Raw genomic sequence first — 25,788 nt, 5'->3', positions numbered from 1 at the left:
TTCCTGGCTGGCTCCAGACTCCCCTCAACAATGGTCTCTCCTTCCCCCTGGGAGGGGCATCTCACTCCCTGTGGGTTGCCAGGCAGACTCTGGCCCTGGTAGGGAGGGGGAGCCAAGGCAAACTCAGAGTGCCTCTCCCTGAGCTGCCAGCAGACAAAGCCCCGGGAATCCAAGCAATCTCCTTGGGGGTTACACTCTCCCTGTGCGAAAGTTCTTGCCGTCCTCGGCAAGGGTCATTTAACCACAACACAAACATGCAAGGTCCTTTCCATCAGGTAATAGTATACATTGTTTAGTTGACAATAAATATCATTAGCCAATAAGTAAGTATTGCTGTGTCCACATACAATATTAATTTAAACATTAAATTGTTATTCAATTTACATTAATAACATTCTTACTATATTTAAATAAATGACTTAACCTTGGAGTCTCCATTGTTAACTATCAGACACAAACAATAATAGGCCACCCGCACCCATCTATTTACTAAATGCAGAGGGACAGAGGTGGAGGACCCTGGGACATCATAGGTGAGTTTCTGTACAGGTTTTCGCTCTCGTTCTGAACGTCGAAGTACAGGAGCTTCTTCATTCTCAGGGTTCTCAGCAGTAATGACTGCAGGACAATCAATGATTTCCCTCTCTGCAGGTTGCATGGCTTCTCCCACATCCTCTACAGGTGGAACCATCCTAGCTGGTAAACCACTTGCCTCTTCATGCTGTATTGTTGACTGAGGGGGTACAAAGGGTGCAGCTTCAGGGTTAAGTATTTGAGCTAGAGGAGGCTCAGATTCTCCCTCTCTAACAGTTTCTACCTCACATAGCTGCTCATGAAGCATAGGAGGTATTGGATAATAGGGGAAGAATTCCTCTTCACTGCTACTCTGTGAATGAGGATCATTTTCTCCAGAGGAGGTTAAAGACTCACTGTCTGCCTCCTCAGCAGATTCAAGTTGTGCAGTAAGGGTTCTTTCTGCAGGAACTTTCTTCCTTAGTCTTGAACGAGTAATGGGTCGCCGGGAGGAACCACATTCACTATTTTTCTCTTCACCTATTAACTGCCCCACTGGCAAGAGGTGGTTTCGGTGAATAGTCTTACAAACATTTTTTCCATTTTCCATCCTAAGGCGATATACAGGCAAGTCTGGTAGCTTATCAACCACTATGTAGGTGTCTGCATTCCACCGGTCAGCTAATTTATGTTTTCCAGTGAGACCTAGATTTCGGATTAAGACTCTGTCTCCTACCTGCAGATCCTGTTCACGGACCCGACTATCATATCTCTGCTTGTTAGCAAGGTTGCTTTTTGTGGCTGCTTGGGAGGCCAGTCTGTAAGCTTCCCGCAAGTCACGCCTGAGACTCTGAATGTACTGGAGATAAGTTGTTTCGCTAGCTTCATCAGAGGATATCCCAAAACATAAGTCAATTGGTAGCCTGGCTTCTCTGCCAAACATTAAATAATAAGGCGAAAACCCAGTGGACTCATTTTTAGTGCAGTTATAAGCATGCACAAGGTAACTGACATGCTCACTCCATCTGGTCTTTTGGGATGGATGTAGTGTTCCCAACATGTTTAGCAAAGTCCGGTTGAATCTCTCCGGTTGTGGATCTCCCTGGGGATGGTAAGGAGTGGTTCTGGACTTCCTTATTCCCAGGGTTTTTGTAAGTTCACGAATTAGTCTGCTTTCAAAATCTCTTCCCTGGTCAGAATGGATTCGGGCCGGGAAACCATAATGTACAAAGAATTTGTCCCATAAAATTTTGGCCACTGTACTGGCTTTTTGGTCTTTTGTGGGATATGCTTGGGAATACCTTGTAAAATGGTCAGTAACTACAAGTATACTGGAGTGGTTCTTTCTATCAGGCTCCAATGACAAAAAGTCAATGCACACCAATTGCATGGGTGCATCTGTAGCGATGTTCACCATAGTCGCTGCCTTTTTTGGCAGAGTCTTCCGCTTAACACACCGAGAGCACCATTTGCAGTGGTCTTCCACAGATGCTGTCATTTTGGGCCAATAAAACCGATCTCTGACCAGTTCCAAAGTCTTATCTACCCCCAAGTGACCATGATCATCGTGCAGAGACTTCAACACCATCTCCTGGTATTCTTGGGGTAAGACCAGTTGTTTCCGCACATGGCCCCTTACAGTCTGGGTGGTCCGGAATAACAAACCTTTGTTAATCACTAAACGATCCCACTCTTTTAAGAGAAGAATTGTGCCGGGGGAAAAGTTAGCCTTAGAGACGGGTTTTTCACCCTTTTCTACAGCTTCCAGCACAGGTCCAATATTTGAATCTTTCCACTGAGCTCTTCTCAATTCAGTCGGAGTTAACTGGGGCAATTCAAAAGTCTTTAGCCCAACGAGGTTTGCATAAATGGTAGGTATAGCCTTCTCAGACAACCCCAGTGTGTCAGCATATCTTTCCTCATTTACATAAGGGGACTGCACTTTTCCTATTACAGCCTTGCAGGTGGCACGAATAGCAGGAGATGGTATCTCCATCCACTCAGACTCTTCCTCGAGTGGGTTATGAGGGCGACGGGACAATGCATCTGCGTCTGCATTGGTTTGACCCGAACGGTACTGCAGCTTAAAGTCATAAGCAGCCAAGGCAGCCATCCATCGCTGACCAGTAGCATCTAGTTTAGCCGTGGTCTGCACATAAGTAAGTGGGTTATTATCTGTTTTTACTACAAAGGTCGCTCCGTATAGATAATCATGAAGTTTGTCCACAACAGCCCATTTGAGAGCTAAAAACTCAAGTTTGTGCACGGGATAGTGTCTTTCAGAGGCAGTCAACCCTCGACTGACAAACGCCACAGGTTTCCATTTATTCTCATAATTCTGATAGAGAACTGCTCCTAATCCATCAAGACTGGCATCTACGTGTAGTTCATAGGGCTTGGTAGGGTCTGCAAAGGTTAACACTGGTGCAGTGGTGAGTTTCTCAATAAGGGCATGGAAAGCGCTGTTGCATTCCTCTGTCCAACGGTCTCCAAATGGTTCATTCACCTTGAAATACCTCTCATTAGGACTTGCAAGCTTATGTTGGGGTGATCTCTTCCACGTTGGGGGGTATCCCCTTGTCAAATTGGTGAGCGGTCTCACAATGGAGGAGTAATTTTTTACAAATCGGCGGTAATATCCACAGAAGCCTAGGAAAGATTGTAAAGCTTTCAGGTCTTTGGGTACAGGCCAGGTGGTTAATGCCTCAATCTTCTCGGGATCAGTCGCCACACCTTCTGCTGACACAATATGGCCTACATATTTTACTCGGGTCTGACAAAATTGACATTTATCAAGTGACAGTTTCAACCCACTAGCGTCCAGGCGGTCTAACACTTTCATTAGTCGAGCTTCATGCTCTTCCAGAGTTTTCCCAAAAACAATTAAGTCATCCAAATACACCAGCACTTCTAACAAATTCATATCCCCCACTGTCTTCTCCATCAAACGCTGGAATGTAGCAGGAGCTCCTGAGATACCTTGGGGCATCCTCTCAAACTGGTAGAATCCCAAGGGACAAATGAAAGCTGTTTTCTCTTTGTCTTCAGAGCTCATCGGGATCTGGTAGTAGCCGCTTCGTAAATCTAAGACAGAGAACCATCTGCTTCCTGCTAGGCAAGCTAAGGCATCATCTACCCTAGGTACAGTGTATTGATCTGGGATGGTCCTTTTATTCAGTGTGCGATAGTCCACACACATGCGCACAGTCCCATTTTTCTTCCGCACCACCACAATGGGGGATGCATAGGGGCTACGGGATTCAGAAATTATTCCTGCTTCCAATAGTTCTTGGATATGCTTTCTCACATCCTCAATGTCTGCAGGTGCCAGTCTTCGGGACCTCTCCCTGAAAGGCCTGTCATCTGCCAAACGAATGGTGTGTTCCACGTTAAGGGCACACCCCACATCCCATTCTTCAGTGGAGAACACATTAGGTCTCTCGCTTAACTGCTTTTTTAACCGGTCTTTCCAACTGGGAGATACAGGAGAATCACCAAAATTAAAAAGATCAGGATCCAATGCCTTACAGGGCTTTCTGGCTGCAGCTGCAGGGCTCATAACACTCTCTACTCTATACAATCGTGCCAATACCATTCCTCTCCTGATGGCTATGGGATGGTTGGTTTCATTTCGTATTCTGACCATAATGCCAGCTTCTTCCAGCTGTGGTAAGGACAATAAACCTCTCAGAACCATCAGACCACTAGGGAGGTTATCTCCATCAGAGGACTCCATCATTACTGTATGAGGAAGGCTGCTACTGTGCTTCTCAAGTTTTCCCCTCAAGTCAATCTCACCATGTGGGGGTATGGACAGAACAGCTTTGGATACTCTTACTACTTTCCCTAGAGATTCATCGTCAGAGCTATCATGGTCAGAAGGCATTGTGGATGAGCCCAGGGTCAGTTCTCTCCATGGAGGGCGAACCACATCTGGGGTCTTCTGGCCCAAACGACCACAAAGTGTGGCCAAAGATTGGAACATGTTGCTGTTGGTTCCAATCAATATGGGAATGCCATCAGAATTTTGTGTCTCAGGACAAATCAAAGCCAGAGTATCACAATCCTGGAGACATCCAGCCAGTTCTGCAGGAAAACGTAAAGTCACTAGTACATATCCATCGTATGGGTAACTAGCATTGCTAAGGCCCCATATTGCCAATCCTTCTAGAGGATGGATCTTCACTTGAGGGAGGAATTGCCGATGGAATTCTCTAGTAATGATGGTGACCTGAGATCCACTGTCCAGCAGGGCCCTACAGGGAATCCCTTCTACCATCACATTAACTACCGCTGCTGGGCCTATCAATCCTTCTGGGAATGGGCTCCAGGAAGGCTGTTCATAACACAACTTAGTGGAGCTCTGACTGTAATGGCTCCCAGTATGCTCCATTACTGGGATCCTTGGGAGTTTCCCTGTAGCTTCTTTTTTCGTTGCGCTACCTTCTCTTCATTCCTTGGGTTGTCACACTGGGTGGAAATGTGCCCATCCTCGCCACATCGGTAGCAGAATCTCTTGTTCCTTGGGAGGGTCACCAAGGTTTTCTTTACAGGTTCTCTGTTGGGGTCCCTTCTCCCTGGGTGAAAAGGAGGGTACTTCCTTTCTGTCAAAGTTGGTGGAAGAATATCGCTAGGTGACCCCTGAGGCATCTTACTCGTCATAAATTCAGTGAGCTGTGCTGTCAGGGTTTTGAGCTGTTGATGGAGGTCCTCAGTGGTAGTCAGACAAAGGTCATCCTTCAGTTTCTGAGGACCAACGGTCTGGCTCACTGAGATCTTATTCCTCTCTCTAACCGTTCTCTTTTCCTCCTCCTCCCGGACTTCTCGCAGCAGTTGGTGGAATTCTGGAGGACTGTCCAATCGGTCTGCAAGTTTCAATTTCATAATTAGAAAATCATCATAAATGGCACCTCGTATGACCTGTTCTAGTCGTACTCGGTGTTCCTTGCTCCTTTCAGTGCCTTTATGGCGGATGCACAGTTGAAGGGATGGTTCCAATCTGTGAAGATAGGAAGATAGTTTTTCACCTGAATGTTGGTAACAGGATCGAAACTGAAAGTAGAGGTCTTCCCCAGTCTCTAGGCTCCCAAAGGCATCCTCCATCGCCGAGAGATAGTCATCAACAGTGGCAGCAGGCTTGCTGGCTTTTAATGCACAGATTACATTCCCTGCAGGTCCTCGCAGGCTTTCTGCCACACGTTTCCTCTTTTCAGCCTCACTACATTGCCATTCCTGCATCACCTGATTTAGTTGATGCCTCCAAGTGTCATAGTCATCTTCCCCTACAGGCACAGGTTTAATGCCTGAAAAGAACTTCAGTTTTCTGTAAGGGCCTGATTCATATGCTGTCTTTATGGACTCCCCTATTGCTTTTCCCATAGCAAAAATTATTTGGTCTGTAGAACTGGAAGGAGGCACAGGACTACTTCCCAAAAGAGTCCTTAATTCAGTCATGGTCTTCCCTTCCTGCATAAGGAAGTTCCCCAATTTGGACTGAAAACCATTAGTTTCAGATGGTGGGGCAGATGGGGAGGGAAAACGTGATTGTGTTTGAATGGTCACCTTCCATCCGTCCTTCTCTCCATCTGGCAGAATTACATGGGGAGTCACTACAGTAGACAGTATAATCTTGCTCTCTACAAGAAGAGATAAAGTAGCTTCCCCTTGTGCTTTCATCTGACTCCGAACCACACAGGTTCCCCATTCTCTGACATTAGCAATCTCATCTTCAATTTGTCTAATTTCCCATTCAGTGGGTACATTAGTGAGCAGAAAGTGGCGTTCAGGGTCAGCTCCCTCCAGCTCACACCAAGCTATAAGCCTTTTCTGATAATCCATACTGGGAATTTACTTAATATCCCAGGAAGACAGCAGGAGTGTATATAAGGTATGAGTTTAAAAGACGGGATCCCAGCGGTGCCTCCAATGTAGCGCCCCCTCTCCACCTGGTTACCTTCTCTGCAGTGGTTTAGCAGTGGGGCTGACTAGGTCCAGTACAGCCCAAAGGACTCACAAATGGGAGAAGGCAGCAAATCCCTCCACAGTTTAATAGGCTGCAGGTAATAAAATCCCCAAACAAATTCCCTGACTTACTAACTAAAAATTGGTGCACTCACACACTCCATGAATGAGCCTCAGGTTGAGAGATGACTCAGTCTCTGCAAAGGGGCTGCTCTCTTCTCACAGGGGTCCTCTTCAAGCAGGAACCAGGCTGCTTCGGTCCCAGAATTTCCCCTCACCGTGAAGGGGTGCAGGGCTCAAGATGCAGACCACACAACTGCACCAAAATTCAAAACTATAGCCTCCCAGGCCAGCCTCCAGACCCACACAGCAGGCAGCAGCCCTGAACTTGCTGCTAGAGCCCAGCTGACCATGCAGTGCACTCTCTCACCCAGGGAGCTGGAGAGCCAACTCCGCCTGGCTGGGGAAGCCTCCCAGCAAACTCCACAACTGGGAATCAACAGTGGAGACATAAACCCAGCTGAGGGATCCTGCCTTCAGGTCCCTAGAGGCTAGTTCTCAGGGGGAACCCTGCATGCAGGCCTGGGGCTTACTAGCTCCCACACACTCAGTCCTCCCCTTTTCCTGGCTGGCTCCAGACTCCCCTCAACAATGGTCTCTCCTTCCCCCTGGGAGGGGCATCTCACTCCCTGTGGGTTGCCAGGCAGACTCTGGCCCTGGTAGGGAGGGGGAGCCAAGGCAAACTCAGAGTGCCTCTCCCTGAGCTGCCAGCAGACAAAGCCCCGGGAATCCAAGCAATCTCCTTGGGGGTTACACACAATTAACTGATTTTCAGGAGTTCTACAAAGAAAGGTGTGAATGATTGATAATTGCAGGTTAACTGAACTCTCTGGGGATATGTCTACACAGCAGCGTTATTTTGGAATAACGTTAGTTATTCTGAAACAACAATGCACATCTACACAGCAAGCCATTATTTTGAAATAATGTTGAGCTGGAGGACTTCTTACTCCGACTCCTATAACCCTCATTTTACAAGAAGTAAGGGAAGTCAAAGGAAGAGTATTCTTCCTTCGACTTCCTGCTGTGTAGACAGCACCAAAAGCCAAATTAAACTATTTGGACTTCAGCTACGCAACTGACGTAGCTGAAGTTGCATATCTTAATTTGACTTTTGGCCTGCAGTGTAGATGTGCCATGGGGAGCCTCACCTTTTAACAGTAATAAATTAACATACGGCTTTGCAAGTGTCTCTCCAAACCTGAAGCAATTTAAGTAGCTATAACAAGTCCTTCATAAGTGACTCAATAGCCATTTAATAAATTCAGTTTACACCAGATGCTTTGATTACTTCACCCTATGCTCTGTATAGTAAACCATTTATTCTGAGCTGAATTTGAACTGTTCAAACCTTTGAGGAACTTCAAAGTGCTGCTTCTCCTCTCTCCCCTCCCCACTTTTCCTTGCAAAAGAAGAGATTTTCTAGAAGACATCACCTTTTACTGCCCCTCCCCCACCCACAATTACACAGGCTTGTGGGGAAAGTTGGGCAATGTTCCAGTATTTGATTAGTAACATTTCAAATCCATCATCTGTGTGTCTTGAAGTATAGAAACGGGAGCTTTACACAGCTTTCCAATGGAGCCCTTTGTTAGCCTTGGAGCATCTAAAAAATCTGACTTCTCAGGACTTACATTTATTTTAGGCAGCTTTTAGAACAGTGATACGCAACCCAGGCAAGTGGGGCCATCTCAATGGGCCACAAGATTGTTGTAACCAAGATGTTTTTCCGGGGTCAGGTAGTTTCACTAACTGCTCTTGTGTAACTAGTATTTGCAGGGTGTGCCAACTGAACTGTAGCAGCACTTTGACCGGATGCAGAGGGAGCATATGACTCTCACAGTCAATGTTACGGGCAATTGGCATGCACCTCAGTTGACATGCGTATAACTTTTGTAATACCAGTAGAAAAAACAGGCTGCCCATCACTAATTTAGAGTATTTAAAAATTCTCCCTTGGAGTCCAGGACAACCATAATACGTGAGCCAAACTTCATAGAGAGCAGAAAAAGTTTTAACAAAAACAGTTCAAAAAGTGGGTTTATGTTCTTCATATACTGCATTTGATGGTGTAAGTGGGTATGTAAGTTTAACTGGTACTGTTAAACTCACAAGTTACTTTGCCTATCATTAATATAGCCATCCAAGCTCATGTCAGTAAGTTTTTATTGCTACATCTCTCTATACTGTTTTAAGAAAATCTTAGAAAAATGGTATCAACTTGCTATTCAACAAGTACAATGAAAGGGGGCAAGATGACTGGCTAGTGCTTCCCTTGATGAGAACAAACATCACTGATCCTATTCTTCTCCATGACACTATATTTTCATCTGAAGTGGGTTGTGCTACTATCTATATTTTCAGTTAGTCGCTAAGGTGCTACAGGACAACTCACTTTTTTTTTTTTTTTTTAGTTACTAACCCAATCACCCCTCTGAGAATATTTTATTACAATTCAGAGTATTTCTTTGGTTATCCATAATGGGAAAGATGGGGATGGTACTATCACAGTGGGTTATAGGAAAATGTTCCTGTGCAGAGAAAGTAGCTTCCTTTACTTGCTAACTTCCCTGGTGCCCCCTAAACCTTACCTTAAAAAACCCTTATAGCACAACAGTGGTAGCTCAGAATACCTGTCTTGAAATGAATTAGTACAGAACAACTGGATATACTGTATATTGTAAATACCATCCTACCTGAAGTTTTTCAATTTCTGTCTTTGCAGCTTGTCTGGCTTTACCAATGGCACATCCCCAATAACCCTATAAAAGCAACAAAAGGAGAAGTTAAAGTTTAATTAATCTTTCTTGCAGGGCAGGTTTCTTTAGTTGTAAGAACTCAGTAAACTGTTGTAGTTTACAATACTGAACTATGAGCATACCTGTAGGTAATGTTACAGAAACCTCCAAATATCTTTTCAGTAAATTCCGCAGAGCAGAATCCTATTTATACTAATTTTTTAACAGAGTAAGTGAAAACTCACAAAAACTAAATAGATAAATTGGATATGGTAATGTCTTTTATTGGACCAGCCTCAGGTGGTAAGAGATGAGCTTTCAAGCTTTAAATACAGGGTTTTTTTCTTTAGGACTGGAAAATTAAAGTATCACTGCTAAATCCAAGGTTTGAACAGTCTGCTTAGCATAAGTAGTTAGTTAACACATTTTAAGGGACCATTCAAAGTGACCTCTGCAGTCATAGGGAGGAAGGGAACAGGGTAGGAGTAACCACTAAGGTGGAAACAGGGTATGGGGTCGTAAGTGGGTTGCGGATAGTTGTAATAAGCCATAAATAGAGTGTGTATTCAGTCCATGATTTTTAGCTTGCCTTTTGAAAGCAGGTTTCCTTTGAGGAAAGATACAGAATGATCGCTCTGTGAAAACTGTTCCACGGATGATATGGTCTTTTTGCATTTCTTCATTTTCCTACACTCACTTGACAACCATGATTTGGTTTCATCCACATAGTTGCCACTGAGGAATTTAATGTGCTGGATGAGGTACACCATGTGTAGCAACAGGCATGTATGCGTAAGACCCATGGATCTTAAAAGGTATATTGAGGGGAGTGTTCATCATTGTAGCAATGGAGGTATGTGCACGTTTTGCATCTGTGAATCTGACAGTCCGGTGCCACTGAGTTAGGCTGTGGCTACACTTCTACTTGCTTGACAAAACTTTTGTCATTCATGTGTGCTTAACTCCTCTCACTCGTGAAAAAGGTTTTGCCACAACAAGTGCACATGTGACTGCTGCTTTGTCAGCAGGCCAACAAATAGCACATACACATGCTGACTTTTAGTGACAGAACTGTGTCAACACAGATCCTAGACTAGAGATGTCAATGTGTAATCCACTACACTGCCTTGGCTTATCTGTTAGTCCTGTTGACTACACCCCTCCGCCCCACCCTTGCTGTCTCTGTAGGAGGAGGAAGTGGGAGCCAGTGCCCAAGAGAAACTGGCTTTAAGCATGCTCCCCACAAGCACTGGATCTGCCTGCCCCCTTTCACACCTACACTGCTGTCTGTGATAGAAAGGCAGCAGCACTGAGGCTGATGGGGGCAGGCTGCAGCCAATACACATGGGGAACCAGCTCCCTGCACATGCCAACTCCGCGGACCTGTGGAAGAGGCAGCGAAAGAAGGGCAAACAGGAGTTAGTGCTGGGGGAAGATGGCTTAGAAGGTAACAGAATAGGGGAGGGGGAAGCTGCCGCAAAGCTCCCCTCAGATGGAGGCTACTGCTACCCTGCACTGCTGCTTCTGCATCAGAGGCAGCAGCGCAGGGCAACAGGCAGCCAGTCTGAGCAGGGAGCTGGTTTTTAAACTGGCTTCCCCCTGCTATTGCCTCTGATACAGAGGCAGCAATGTAGAGTGGGAGGGGGCTCCAGAAAGTGGGGCCAGGAGTGCATTGGCTGCTGGCCCTGCCCCCAAAGACTACTGAATAGTCATGTAACCACTAAGATGTCATGCAATTACGTGACTATTCAATTATGCGATATCCAATATCCCTACCTTAGGCAGACCCTAACTGTGTCCTGATCTGTGATGAGTTTGCCTCAGATGACCTTGAGAAAGTCAGGGGCTTATGTGAAGACCAGACAATGGAATTCAGGAAAGATTTCCTTCAGGATGGGGTCCTCATCAACTATGGGCTCTAGCTGTTTGTTGGTACCCTATATGTATTCCAGTGTGTAGTAGCAGGTGTCACCTGGAGGTGTGCAAGAGATTTAAATTCTGTGTTGGAGCAGGTTCTCTCACGGTATTTGGATGGCCCATGTAGTCTATTTCTCTACTGGAGAGCACCCTTTCACTGCTACAATCATCAGTGCTCCCCACAATATACCTCTCAATACCCACCAATATCAATGGGTCTGACATGCCCGTCAACATGTGGTGTACCTTATCCAGCGTACTAAAGGCCTTGATAGCAACTATGAGAGTGAAACCAATCACTACACTCTCGAATGACAAAAGGCAAAAATAAAAAGATACCCCATCACCTGCGAATGAACGCTTTTCACAAAGCAATCACTGTAGAAAGCAATCTCTCTCACCAAGAGAAGTTGGTCCAATAAGGCTTGTATACACTATAAAGTTGTCAGCAAAAGCTGCCTGTTGCCAACCAAACAGGCAAGGTGTACACACAACAAAGCTACTTTTGATGGTAAAACTCTGCTGTTTTTCCAACAAAATAAAAGCACTTCAACAAGAGGCTTTTGCAGCACAGTTCAAGTGACAAAGCATCAGTGTAGACAGTGTTTCCCAAAGCGGGCCCCAGGCCACACTGCTTCCCACCACTCTCCTTGGCTGGCTATGGTTCACTATCTGAAAAGAGAGCCATGAGCAGAGCCATTAAGTAAACAAACTGGAGTGGCTTGTTAGCAGCTCTCAAGCTGGGCACAGAGCCCACTTTGAGAAACACTGATGTACATGCTGTTGGTTTTTGTCAACATAGCTGGCTTCCACCAATATCCCACAATACCACTCTGCTCACTGTTTTGATCTCTACTCTCCTGCAGGCATATGCCCCTCCTCTTTCAAAGCTCAGGGAAGTACCTGAGAGCTCAGTAATGCTCCTTTGAGGAACAAACAGCAAGTCATTAACATGGAATGCTCCTGTTCTGCCCTGCTAGAAACACAGCAACGGGCAGGCTGCTGCAGGAGGGTGGTGGAGGGATACTGCTGTGCTGCTCTGACATTCTTCAGCAGGGAGAGCTCACAGAGCTGTTCAGGATGCCTGCTTCCTAGCAGCTGAGAAGGGACTCTCAGAACCACAAGCAAGCAGAGCACGGGCCGCTTCTGACCAGACTGCAAAGCTGGGATGTCATCTTCCCCCTGCATCAGGATAGGTCCGTCAGCCTGCTGTCTCCCTGGCCCTAGACACACCACTCATCTCCCTTCCATCACACACACTTTAGTTGAAAAAGTGGTTGACAAGCTACCAGGATGCCCCTTGAATGATGGGAAACCTGCATCATATGACAACTGTACCTGCTTCATGAGGCATTGGAAACCTTTCCCAAAGCATCCTCCCATCAGTTGCAATGTGATAGCTATCACAGTGCACTGCTCTCTGAAGAGCTGTGAGTGCGAATGCACTCTGCCAACACAAGGAACTTGTGTGGACATGCAGCAGTGGCTTTAATGAAAACAGCATAACTTCTGCCAACAAAACCCTGTAGTGTAAACAAGGCCTAAAAGATACCTTATCCTCTCTAATATACTAGGATCAACACAGCTACAACACTATATGCAAAACTCAACAGGCATTCCATTTAAATGGTCTCATCACTTCCACCACACACACAGAGTCATTTTGGTTGTACAATTACCATACTATTCTACACTTCCCCTTTTCACTAGTGTTTTCCCAACATCTGTCCCTTCCCATCATTATCCTTTGCAGGACTCACTGATGTGAGATTAGCCTTGAAGCATCTTATGAAAGCCTAGCTGTTCTTATTGCTTTTTATTGGACCCCCAAAACTGCAGCTTTGAAAGTTTCATACACTCTGGAATGTCTTCACATTTTTGTATTCCTCTTGCTTAGGTGAGAGAGATGGTAATCAAACATTTGTTTAGTCACAGCATGAATCTCCCAACTTTTGCACTACAAGCACAGTGGTAATTACAGTGGAGTTTAACCATGTATACCATTTGATGAAGGAGAGATACAACAGTGACCCATCTTTATATAACTCTCAGCATAGAAGTCAATGTAATGCACAAACTACTGAACACAAGGTTCAAATGCCTATGGGTCCATCTAGTCCAATCTGTCTCTTGACAGTGGCTAGTACCAGATGCCTCAGAGGAAGAAGTTGTATAGTGGACAATTATGGAATAATCTCTCCAGAAAGGCAGTTTCTTGATACCTAAAATGAATGAGGTTATGACCTGACACAAAGGGTTTCTCTCTCTCTTTTTTTGTTATTTTATTAAAGAAAAGATGTTATCCTTAGATATCTATGCACTGAGAATATTTATATAACAGGGATGTAAAACCCTGTTTAATTAGTTAATCAGTTAAAACTTAAGTTTAACCAGTTAACTGATTAAACAGGGGCAGTGTCTGCTCCAGCCTGGCTGCTTCTGGGCCTGTGCAGGGCTGCCAGCTTCCAGTAGTGCTTCTAGGGCTGCTTCCACGCAGGGCTGCCAGCTCCCAGCCCACATGAGCTGGGAACCAGGGCTCTACGGAGCTGAAGCAGCCCCTCCACCTGCAGCGGACCAGGGGGAGCTGCTCCCTACGTACAGGTTAAACTTTAGTATGATTACAATCTATTAAACACTTTCTATAGTAAAATCTCTTTACTCAGATGTGCTCAAAGTGTGAGATTCTGTGTGAATATTGTATTCAACAAGCCCAACTGTCATGTCCAACATAAGTATTTAAATATTCAAAAAAGACTATGAAAATATATTAGCTGAAATTTCCAAAGTGAAACTGTTGTGCTGCAAAGTTTAAATTTTTCAGTAATCGTTCAATGAAGTAATGTAACACTGACAAGTAATATGTATATACCACAGGACACACGCACATTCTATTTAGGGCCAATTTCTCAAAGTTTAACACAATTATGGTCATGGTTGAGTTGAGGAAAATTTTTAACCATACAAATATGAATTATATTGAGTAGATTAAGAAAACATTACCAGATACCACACCCACCTCCCAACTCTACAATTCCAGTGTCAAATAAGCAATGATTCTTTGGTTAAAAATCCTAATTAAGAAAGAGAAATGAAGCAGCAATAAAATAAAATTAAAAAAAAAATAGGGGAAGTCAATCTTTGGAAGGAAAGATCCAAAGTGAGCAGCTATTAAATACAGACAATTAATAGGAAAAGCTAAAGCTATCAATGAAAAAAAGCTACCACCAGGAGGGTTAATAAAAGTAGTAATTTTTTTAACTATCAGGGACAAAAGAAAACCTTTTAATGGTATAGGTCTACTATTCCATAGGGATGGGAAAAGTGTTGATATAGAAAAGGCAGACAGTCCATATATTTCTGTTCTGCATTTGGAGAGGAAGCTAGATGATGTATGCACATCTTACACTGATCGTGAAATATTTTCAACTGAAAACTGCAGTGAGAGAGTGTTAAATAGTATCTTGCATTCAGGAGGTTTAACCCCTCTGATTCACTGATATTTAAAGAAATCCTGGTGTACTGGAAGAGTTGCACAAGACTGAAAAAAATTAGGGTGTCAACATTTTAAAAAGGTAAATGGGAGGACCCAGGTAACCATAAGCTTTTTAAAGTAGATGCAACTTTAATTGTAACATTTAACTTTTGGGTCTTTGCAACCTTATTGTTCTTTTAATATAGTTTGTACACAATATATATCTAGGTGGCAACTGAAAACTAAGTCAGGAAATCCACACCAAGGCTTCCTTAGCTATCCACACTTGGAAAGACTTCCTTGCCTGACCAATGATCTTACTAAGCATGTCCTTAGGAATATAAAGTACGCAGGGCTTTGCTGTTACAGCAGTACTACATTTCCTGCTTGTGTGTACAGTTTTGGTTTTTCTTTAGCTGACTATTCAGAGATAGCCCTGTCAAGTGTTATGATTTACAAGAGATACATTTGCCTTGATCTGACATTATTAAAGCTTAGCGACTTAAAGGAGTCTATTTGGAGGTAGGTATTAGTAGTTGGGACTCTACAGTAGAATGCACTTTGTGTCAGAGTCCCATCCACTAATTATACCTGACTTCAGAAGATAGAATAAAGTAATGGGCTGGGTATCAATCTTGCATATTTAATAGAGGGGTTCCACATACAAGTTACTTTTCCAAAAAAGTTATTGGCACTCATCTTTAACAAATAAAGGAAACCAGGTGTGAGAAATACTGTCAATTATAACTGACAGTAATTTTGAAGCAGTCTCTCTCAAGAGTACATAGCTTGCAAACAGACAAGCCACAACGTCATACAACACTGCCAGTTCAATTGTCATCCAGCAGTAGTGACCGCTATCCAAAGCGAAAATCCCATTTTTCATGACCCCTATTAAGAACATTAAATCAGAAGATAATGAGTCTATTTCAAAATACTCACATATGAAACACCAGATGGGTCAATCATGTAAAGCTGAGCACCATCATCCTCGTCATAAGACCCTAACATGAAACTGAATACAGAAAATGAGGTATTAGAAGACAGGTTGAACGTTGCTAAAAAAACCCACTATATAAAATTACAAGGATTAATTATACTGACTTGGTTTTTCGGCACACAATAGACAACAAGCTCATATCACTGCTCTTGCAGTGCAACCTCCATTACATACCACCTTCCAATAAGAAACTTATCTTAAACTTTTGGGTATCCTCACCCCAAAGCTCTCAGTACAATTTTGCTCAACATATAGTTAAAGACCATCTTTGTAAAGTCTAATTTACTGGTCCTTTGAATTGTCATTTACAATAGGCATCACTGAATGTATAATGCCTCCCTTAGCTAAAGGACCAGAAAAGCAAATTTTCAATGATAGCTTTGTTTTTGTCATTCCTGTGTAAGTTACCAGCACAAGTGCCTCAATTTTAAAGTTTAGGAATAATCAAAAATTTTGGCTAGTAATCATCTTTACATGGACATGTGAGCGCCTTACCTAAAGTCCTCCTCAATATTACCAATATAATTGCACTTAATTTTAGATTGCCTGTCCTCCCTCCCCCCCCCCCTCCGGTGAAAAAAAATCACTGTGTAAACACTCAAGATAAGTCATCTATTGTGAGAATCTTTATTCAGTGCACAATCAAGCACAAGTATTTAAAACATTTATACCTGCAGCCAAAAGGTCTCACAGCACTGTATAGTGTGTAGGCATGTACATACATGGCCACTCTGTCAGCAAGATGCTGTGGGGAAAAAAAGGAGGTGTTTTAGAATATTTAATTGAATGAAATAAACATGCCTCAAGTAAAAAAAAATTCAGAACTATCTGTGTCTCAGAATCTAATGAAACCTGAAGACTAAATTTGTGCTAAAAGCACTAGTTAGTTACTTACCTTCAGTGGAATATTATATCCATAGTTGGATCTAAAGTTAGAAGCTTCTTCTCTAGCTATATCTGCCAAAGAACGAGCATCTGCCAGGAGTCCCGCTACTGCCTGAAATGAAGAGTATCACCAGCTAAAGTCACTCAGATACTTCACAAGCAATATAAATAATTGAATAGACAAACCATAAACAATGTCTATTTCTGTTACTGTGACTTAAACAGGTTTCTACCGCACCATACATATGCCCTTTCAAAACTGACAAAGCTAGACTTTATACCCGTCAACAAGCTGAAAAAACACCAAAGATGCATCAAACCTTTTTTAATTATTTCATAAACACATAATTGATGTATTATTGTAAAACACAAAGATATATCTTAAGATTCAATTTCTATGTATATGCTGCAAGATTAATGTAATATAAACAAGAAGCATGAAAACAGGGAGAAACAGACAAGCACCCCTAACAGTATTTGTGTGTGTGTGTGTGTCTATATATATTTATTCCCCTGGATTTTAAGACTTCTTGAACTGCAGCAACCCACCCTTTTGCAGTCAGCATTATGGTTACAGGAGAAATATTCTGACTCCCCATGACGAATGGTGCAGCTTCAAGCAGTTTAACTAGCATGGCTCCCACCTGATTTATAGGGCACTAATAAATTCACAGCTACAAAATCTGGTCTTGTGTATACTTTTACCCTATGTTATACAGAATTCATGGGGGAGACCAGCATTTCTTAAACTGAAGGGTTCCAATCCAAAAAAGGTTGTTTGGAGGTGGAGGGGATTCATCAGGCTATTGTGTGGGGTTGTGGTTTTGCCATCCTTACTTCTGTTCTGCCTTCAGAGCTGGGTGGCCAGAGAGCAGTGGCTGCTAGCAAGGCATCCAGCTCCAAAAACAACATTCCTCCAGCAGCAGCACAGAAGTAGTAAAAGTGGCAATACTGTATCATGCTACTCTTACTTCTGTGCTGCTGTCTTCAGTTAGGTCAGGACTCGTAGAGTTACAACACCATGAAATTTCAGATTTAGATTCTGGAAATAATTAAATTTACAATTTTTAAAATCCTAGACTGTGAAATAGGGACATCAATTCAGGTTTAAAATGTTAACCAGTTAAATGCTAGGTTTAACTGGGTAACTCTGGAATGACGGGCCACTGCTCTGGCCACTGCTCTGGCTCCAGTGTCCAGAGCAGCCTCTGTCCGTGGGGAACCCAGGCCTGCCACAAACAGGGGTTGCTTTGGTGGGGTCTGGGAGCTAGCAGCAGCCCCAGGCTGGGGGCAGGAGTCCTAGGCCTAGGGGCTGCTCCAATTAGGCTGGTACCAACCTCAGCCCACATCCCGCTTAGTCTGTTAACCAGTTAAACATTAGGTTAGCCTAATGTTTAACCAGTTAACTGATTAACCAGAAATTTACATCCCTAGTTTATACAAAATACCCACAAACAGGACTAGAAATGCATACACAGAATTGAGAATCAGTTGTTTGAATGTCCCTTGACGTAAGTTTTCCTAATTCTTAAGAGAAAAGCATAAAGTGTTGCAACACCTCACCATTCCTACATGTCGATCAACATTAAACAGACGTTTATTGGAACCTTCTTCATACAGCTTGGACAGGACTAGTTTTTCTACTCCAAAGACAACTCCATCTTTACATCTTATACCAATTGCTGTACTGAAAGACAAGTCAAATAAGCAAAGTTTTTTTAAATAAAAACAAAACACACAAATTAAAAGTGGGGTTGGAAAGTTATTTTAGCATTCCTTTATCAAAATTAAAATGGGTGCAGGACTGACGTATACAACCGCTTAAAGTGAGGTAGATCTGCTCCATGATTTCACTGCTACTTTGAGGATAAGGAGGAAAAGAGTAAGACCCACTGAAGTTACCCTGTATTTATATAAGAAAGCGATGCATTTCCCTCCCTACACAAGGAAGTTTTCCAGCCTGTATATCTAGAACTAAATAAAGTTTGAGGGACATGGTGGATGGGGGGCAGATCTCCCTTTAAACCTGTATGTTTTCTGTAGTTTTGAAGTGGGAGCATTTATATGGATGTGTTATTTTACTTCAATCCCTCTCTCCTAATAAGCACAGAGTCATAAATAGGAACACAGCTCCTAGTGGCACAAATATCTCACAAATCTCGTGTCATCAGTAAATTAGGAGGGCCAAGGCCACTACCTACTCGATAAGGCAAAGGTTCTCAAACTGGGGAGAGCAAAATGAATTCTGGAGTAGTATGAGAAACTTCTCCGCCTTCAGAGGGCAGCAGCTTTGGAGTGCCAGGTGTCTGGCTCTGAAGGCAGCATGGCCATTAGCAGCATTGGAGAAATAAGGGTAGCAATGCCATACCATCCCCTTAATTCTCCACTGCTGCTGGGGGAAGCGCTCTCTTCCAAGCTGTGTGCCCAACCAGCAGCTGCCGCTCTCCACTCTGCCTTCAGAATTGGGCAGCCATATATGTACTTGTTTGTAGTAATTTACACCTCCAGCTTGTCAGACACCGGGAGGAAAGAGGCCTCAATCTAATAAATTTGAGAACCACTGCCATTAGGTGCGACACTGACGTTCCCTCCTCCTTCCATGGGTCTAAAGCACACACTCCTAGAGCCTAACATGAAAGTATCTAGACACATAAAAAAACTCACTGACCAAGTGAATAAAGAAGAAAAATTACTAGAACAAGCACTACAGTGAAATTAAATAGTTCTTACCAATTGGTCCATACCATAGTGAGAATTACTGCAAAATAGTTCTGGACACATATTTAAGACTTATGGGATATTCCAGAGATTTAGGTATTATAGAAGTAAGAGATCTTTATCCTTTGATGACGTCATTAAAATGGTGATATACTCCAAAGATATTAGATATTCATACTAGCTGGTGTACCACAGATGTATTTTGAACTATGTTTTTTCTATTACAACTGTATCCAGAGACATGGATGCTGTACAAATATAGGACGATTTGATCCATACCTCAAAGCATTTTATCTGCATTTAATAGTCAACATATCCAGATTGTGCTACAGCACAATATTTACATTTCTACAGCTGCTACCTTATTTCTCAGTGCCTCAGTTCACCATCACTTATATGGACTTTTGCTATTAATATAGTCTATTACTATAATATGTATGTACCATATATACTAAGAACATATGCAATCGGTTTTTGACCAAACTAAAGAACAAATAAGGGCAACTATACTCCCTTTATATTTAATCTGAAGAACTTCCTGAGATTAATACAGTCATACAATTACTTATCACTTATTTCAGGAGTGCAATTTTTTTTTTTTTTTGCAATATCATTTTAACTGTCTGCCCTAATCACATTTCTCTTGTCATTTTTAAATAAACAAGTGAAACAAAAAACAAAGACATTCATCTTACCTGCTATTCTCCACAGCTTTCATAGCATATTCAACCTGAAATACTCTGCCATCTGGAGAGAATGTGGAAGCTGACAGGTCATACTGTAAAGGAAGAAAAACAAACATATTGCTCAGCATACATTTACAAATACAGCTCACACAGCGGTAGTACCAAGCTATTTTTCTATGAAAAGTCTTAAAGTGAGTCTCTGGAGAAAATCTGTACAAGAACGGCCATACTAGGTCAGACTCCAGGTCCATCTAGCCCAGCATTCTCTTCTGACAGTGGCCAATGCCAGGTGCCCCAGAGGAAATTAACAGAACAGGTTATGTAAAATCCTGTTCAACTGATTAACCGGTTTGACATGATGTTTGACGGGTTCGATGTGATGTTTAACCAGTTAGCCAATTATGGGGGGAGGGTGAGGAGGCAGGCAAAAAGGCCACAGGCAGACTGGTCTACCGCAGGCCTAGGCACATCATAGGCAGGGGCTGTTCCTGTTGTCTGTAATGGGATGACAAAGGATGGATCACTTGATGATAGGGACATGAAAGGTTAATCAATAAGTACCCTTAACAAGTGATGCTTACTGGTTGCAGTTAACATGTATGGGCTGGAGCACCTCCCTTCCAGCCATGGGCCTGGTCTGTACCATCTGCAAATTTTGCCACCTCCCTGTTTGCTCCTTTTTTTCAGATCATTTATGAATATGTTGGAGAGGCTATTTCATGAAAGCATCCATTATGAATATGTAAGTTTAATCCAGACCATCCAATGTTCCCAAAAAACAGTTTTCAGGTCTGATTCATTCTTAATCAGATTATCTTTTTATTATTTCTTACCGAGCCAAAGGCTATATCTACACTAGCACTTTTGTCAGTAAAATTTTGTCAATCAGGAGTGTTAAAAATACATCTTGACCAACATAAGTTCACAGACAAAGCTAAGTTGACATAGCTACCTCTGCTCATGTGGTTTAATTATCCCAGTGCAAAAATGATGTGTCTCAGCATATATTGGTTATAGTTGTGCTACTGTAACATCTGTAGTGCAGACACAACCAGGCTGCGTCTACACTGGCATGATTTTGCACAAATACTTTTAATGGAAAAGTTTTTCCCGCTAAAAGTATTTGCGCAAGAGAGCGTCTATACTGGCATGTGCCTTTCGCAAAAGATTGGATGCTTTTGCGCAAAAGCAAATCTTTTGCGCAAAGGCACATGCCAGTATAGATGCTCTCTTGCGCAAGAAAGCTTCAATGGCCATTTTAGCCATCGGGCTTTCTTGCACAAGAACTTGATGTTACCTGTCTACACCGGCCTCTTGCGCAAAAGGACTTATCTCTGAGCAGGAGTTTCAAAGTATTTGCGCAAGAAGCACTGATTTTGTACATTACAACGTCAGTGTTCTTGCGCAAAATCTTGCCAGTGTAGACGCAGCCCCATAGTCTTACGTACTGCATTATCCCAGGTCAGAATGGCAGAGATCCTTGCCAAGCACTTGCTCAGTGTGCATGTCTATAGAAAATAGCATCCTTTATAACAGTTGTGGGCAAAAGCAGCCAGCAGGGGAAAGAGAGCAGCAGATCTGTGTACTACATGTGCCCACAAGCACTGCCACTGGCGAGTTTCTGACAAATGGGAGGCTGCAAGGATGGTGATGGGGCAGGGGCAGGTTACGGAGACACATCCACTGGCCCCAGCAGCCAGTCACTTGAGCTGGGCCACCAGCTGGGAGCCGCCTATGGTGAGCATCTTCCGGACAGAGCCTGCACCTGACACCCCTTCCTGTACCCCAACCCCAGGTCACAGCTCCCTCCTGCACCCAAGCTCTCTGCACCCTAGCCCCAGGTCACAATCTCCTACTACCCAGAACTTCTTCCTGTAGCCAAACTCCATCCCAGACCCTGCACTTCCCTGTTAAGATCATAGAAAAGTGCAGCCCCTGACCACTTACCAAATTCTCAGAGTGGCCCCCCATCGAAAATTATTGCCCATCCTTGCTCTATAAATTAGGGATGTAAACTCCCATTTAAAATGTTAACTGGTTAAACTGTGTTTAATGGGTTAATCAGCCAGTGGTGCAGAAGGCGCAGTTGTTACCAGCTCAGCTAAGCCAGGCTAGGCCCTCACTTGCCATGTAGCACAGTGAACCCAGCCAGGCTGCTCTGTGCTTCAGACTGGGGGTCAGCCAGCTCTGATTGGGCCCCAGTTAACTGGTTACCCCAGTAAGTATACCGGTAAGGTGAATGTTTACTAGGTAACTAGTTAACCATGCATATCCCTAAGTTGAATGGCAAGTGCCCAGCCACTGCAGAGAATTCATCCCCAGGTCACTGACAACATGCACCTGAACTCAGAGAAGGGCATCCTGAATCTCTCCCTGCAGATGAGATGCCCCTTTTAAAAAACACAGCAGAGATTGGGGGAGTAGGTGTCATGGGGCAGAGAACATCCATACGCTGAGAAGAGTACATCAGTGGTCTGCGGCTGGACAGAGAACCCCATTCCCTCTTCCTAGAGCCCCAAATCCTTCCCACATACCCATTCACTTCACTTCCTATAGCCCCCCAGCTCCTCAGTTTTCAACTGGGGGGGGTCCATGAATCGTTTCAGGAGATCCACAAACCTGGTGGGGCTGAAGCCCTGAGCTCCAGCACCCTCTAACTCCAGGAGAAATGTTGAATTGTCGTATAACATATTTTGGGAACCTTAAAAGACAACAACCAAAAAACTGAGAGCCTATTGGTCTAGTGCCCCTAGAGCTTTCCGTTCAGGAAACAAATTGAGAAAATAGAAACGAGAAAATATAAGTGTCTGGTATTTTCTAAATAAGATGTAATGTAGATTGTGATGTAATGTCAAGTGTGTCCAGTATTTTTGTTGAAACCATCTGGCAACCCTACCCCAGCCCCTCCTTTCTCCTTGGCCCCTAGTGCCCCTTTCCCCATGGCCCCTAGGGCACCTCCCACCCAACCCCCCCTTTCCCCTTGGCCCCTAGTGCCCCTTCCCCCAGCCCCCCTTTCCCTCTAGTGCCCCTTCCCCCAGCCCCCCTTTCCCTCTAGTGCCCCTTTCCCCAGCCCCCCTTTCCTCCTAGTGCCCCTTCCCCCAGCCCCCCATTTCTCCTTGGCCCCGGTGCCCCTCCCCCCTTGGCCCCTAGTGCCCCTTCCCCCAGCCCCCCTTTCTCCATGGCCCCGGTGCCCCTCCCCCCTTGGCCCCTAGTGCCCCTCCCCCAAACCCCCTCCTCTTTCCTTGGCCCCTAGTGCCCCGCCCCCGCCTCGCGCTTACACTTTCGCTTTCCCAGTCGCGCGGGCCCAGGTGACTCAGCAGAGCGGCCCGGCGCACAACGGCCGCTCTGCCTCGCGCCCCGCGGGGGCGGGGGCGGGGGGGAGGAAGGCTCGCGCGCAGACTCCCCCTCCCCGCAAACTCTGTCAGCGGCGGGCCCGGCGAGCACGCGCACTCACCCCGGTGCCGATGGAGCTCATGGCGGCGGAGCCGTGCGGAGAACGAACGCCGGACAGACCCACAACACGCTGCGCTGAGTTCACGGGGCTGTGCGCGCGCCAGCGCGCGTTCCCATTGGTCCGCACAACAGCCAATCAGCTTCCACAGAAGGTTCCTTTGTGAACGTCAACGGGGCACTGACGCGAGGGCGCGGCCGGCCAGAGACTGTGACTCGAGAGGGGAGGAGTCTCGTAAGTGCGCCTCGAGATAATCAGTTCTACGCATGCTCCAGGCTACATTTCGAATAGCCCCTGGAGGAAGCTATTGTGCAACGCCCGGCTAGCTCAGTCGGTAGAGCATGGGACTCTTAATCCCAGGGTCGTGGGTTCGAGCCCCACGTTGGGCGATGATTTTGTTCTTCGACTGTTAGTGAGTATGGATGGCTTGTCTTGGTTCTTGTAATTTTACCCCAACAGCGATGGCAACAGCTCAGTTTGCGTGCGAAGGAGCCAGGTTCGGCCATACGCTTTGCAAAGCGAGACACAACCCCGCAGGGTGAACCTGGGGGGTGGAGGAAGTACCGTGCAGCGCTGCAGGGGCCTCTCTAGCCGGGCCCCTCTCCAAGGGTGGGGAACCCCCACTCAGCCCCTGCCTTCCCCTGTCTTCGTAAGGTCCTGCATTCACCAATCCCCTTGTGTTCCTGCACCCCATTCAGCCCCCTTCCTCCTATCAGCATATGTCCCTGCACCCCGCCTCTTCCCCCTCCTGCACCCCCCCTCCTCCCCCTCCATGTGCGCCTGCACCCCCACTCCTCCACCTCCTCCCCCTCCATGTGCGCCTGCACCCCCCCTCCTCCCCCTCCATGTGCGCCTGCACCCCCACTCCACCACCTCCGACCCCTCCATGTGCGCCTGCACCCCCACTCCACCACCTCCGACCCCTCCATGTGCGCCTGCACCCCCACTCCTCCACCTCCTCCCCCTCCATGTGCGCCTGCACCCCCACTCCACCACCTCCGACCCCTCCATGTGTCTGCACCCCCACTCCACCACCTCCCCCCGTGTGCCTGTACCCCCACTCCACCACCTCCTCCCCCTCCGTGTGCCTGCACCTCCCCTCCATGTCTGCACCCCCACTCCACCACCTCCGACCCCTCCGTGTGCCTGTAGCCCCACTCCACCACCTCCTCCCCGTGTGCCTGTACCCCCACTCCACCACCTCCTCCCCCTCCATGTGCCTGCACCTCCACTCCACCACTTCCCCTCCATGTGTCTGCACCCCCACTCCACCACCTCCTCCCCCCATGTGCCTGTACCCCCACTCCACCACCTCCTCCCCCCCTGTGTGCCTGTACCCCCACTCCACCACCTCCTCCCCCCGTGTGCCTGTACCCCCACTCCACCACCTCCTCCCCCGTGTGCCTGTACCCCCACTCCACCACCTCCTCCCGTGTGCCTGTACCCCCACTCCACCACCTCCCCCCCATGTGCCTGTACCCCCACTCCATCTCCTCCTTATGCCTGCCCCCACTCTCCACCAGCTGCTCCCCCACTCCACTATCTCCTCCTTGTGCCTGCCCCCCCTCCTTGTGCCTGCACCCCCACTCCACCACCTCCTCCCCCTCCATGTGTGCCTGCACCCCCCATGCAATGCTTCTACTCCAGCCTGGTTCTCTGCTAGCCCTTCTGAACTCCAGCTTAAGTGACTCCCCCAACGACCCCGTGTGCCCTGATTTCTCTCCTCCTTCCCCCCATATTCCCATAACTGTCTCCTCAGTGCGGCCAGGGTAAAGAAAGAAGCCTCTCCTCCCCCTCTGTAACTGGCTGCTCCTGCACATGCTCCAGCTGCCCTCTGTTCCAGCATGATACTGCTCCCTGGTGGGCAGAAGTAATTGCAGTGTATCGCTGGCAAAATGTATTTTCTGCAGGGAACGCAAATTCTGCAGTGGTGCGTAATTTCTCCAGGAGTGATATCTGAGAGCCCCATGTGAGGGTGTATTTGTTCAGGGGCCCAATCCTACAAACTGGCAGGTGCCTTTAGCTTTTGGAATAGTTTTGGGCCCTGTGGCACAAGAAAACTAATTCTTTATTTTTAAAAAGGTTATCTGAGGGGATTGTTTAACCAGGCTGCTTTCATAGTTGTTGCTATTCTATAATGTTAAGGCAAGCCAAATGCAAGTGTTTTAGGAAACTCTGCCTTACTATGTTCCAGATTAACACTAGGCAGAAGTCAGATGATAATCATTTTTACTTTTCCAGAACAGATATAACAAGGTTCAAGACTGTCTCACACCAGTGTGTGTGTGTGTGTGGAGAGGTGGGGGCAGGGACAACAGCATCATGCCTCATGCAAACTTCACTCAAAGGGCTGTCTTCTTCAAGGCTTCTCCCCTGGGCCAGCCTAG

At 45.5% G+C, this 25,788-nt stretch overlaps 2 protein-coding genes and 1 non-coding gene across 3 annotated transcripts in view; 2 read left to right on the top strand and 1 right to left on the bottom strand.

Moving 5' to 3' along the window:
* The window catches only part of PSMA3 (proteasome 20S subunit alpha 3), a 33,830-nt gene extending 10,270 nt beyond the window's left edge, over positions 1-23,560 (bottom strand). Inside the window, exons 1-7 of the mRNA XM_006135244.4 lie at positions 23,405-23,560; positions 19,960-20,042; positions 18,110-18,233; positions 16,557-16,658; positions 16,333-16,406; positions 15,604-15,676; positions 9,231-9,296 (exon numbers count right to left, since the gene is read on the bottom strand). Of these exons, the coding sequence (XP_006135306.1) occupies positions 9,231-9,296; positions 15,604-15,676; positions 16,333-16,406; positions 16,557-16,658; positions 18,110-18,233; positions 19,960-20,042; positions 23,405-23,425 (543 nt within the window). The 5' untranslated portion in view covers positions 23,426-23,560. The remainder of the gene's footprint in view (positions 1-9,230; positions 9,297-15,603; positions 15,677-16,332; positions 16,407-16,556; positions 16,659-18,109; positions 18,234-19,959; positions 20,043-23,404) is intronic.
* Positions 23,561-23,650: 90 nt separating this feature from the next.
* ARMH4 (armadillo like helical domain containing 4) overlaps positions 23,651-25,788 on the top strand; it is a 158,781-nt gene continuing 156,643 nt past the window's right edge. Inside the window, exon 1 of the mRNA XM_075926317.1 lies at positions 23,651-23,813. The gene's annotated coding sequence lies outside the window, so the exon portion shown is untranslated. The remainder of the gene's footprint in view (positions 23,814-25,788) is intronic.
* On the top strand, positions 23,718-23,790 carry TRNAK-CUU (transfer RNA lysine (anticodon CUU)). Its single transcript has one exon. It is a non-coding gene; the product is annotated as a tRNA-Lys (tRNA).

This window comes from Pelodiscus sinensis, chromosome 4 (assembly GCF_049634645.1).
Source record: "Pelodiscus sinensis isolate JC-2024 chromosome 4, ASM4963464v1, whole genome shotgun sequence".
Taxonomy (NCBI): Eukaryota; Metazoa; Chordata; order Testudines; family Trionychidae; genus Pelodiscus; species Pelodiscus sinensis.
This window is presented reverse-complemented; position numbering and strand designations above follow the sequence as displayed.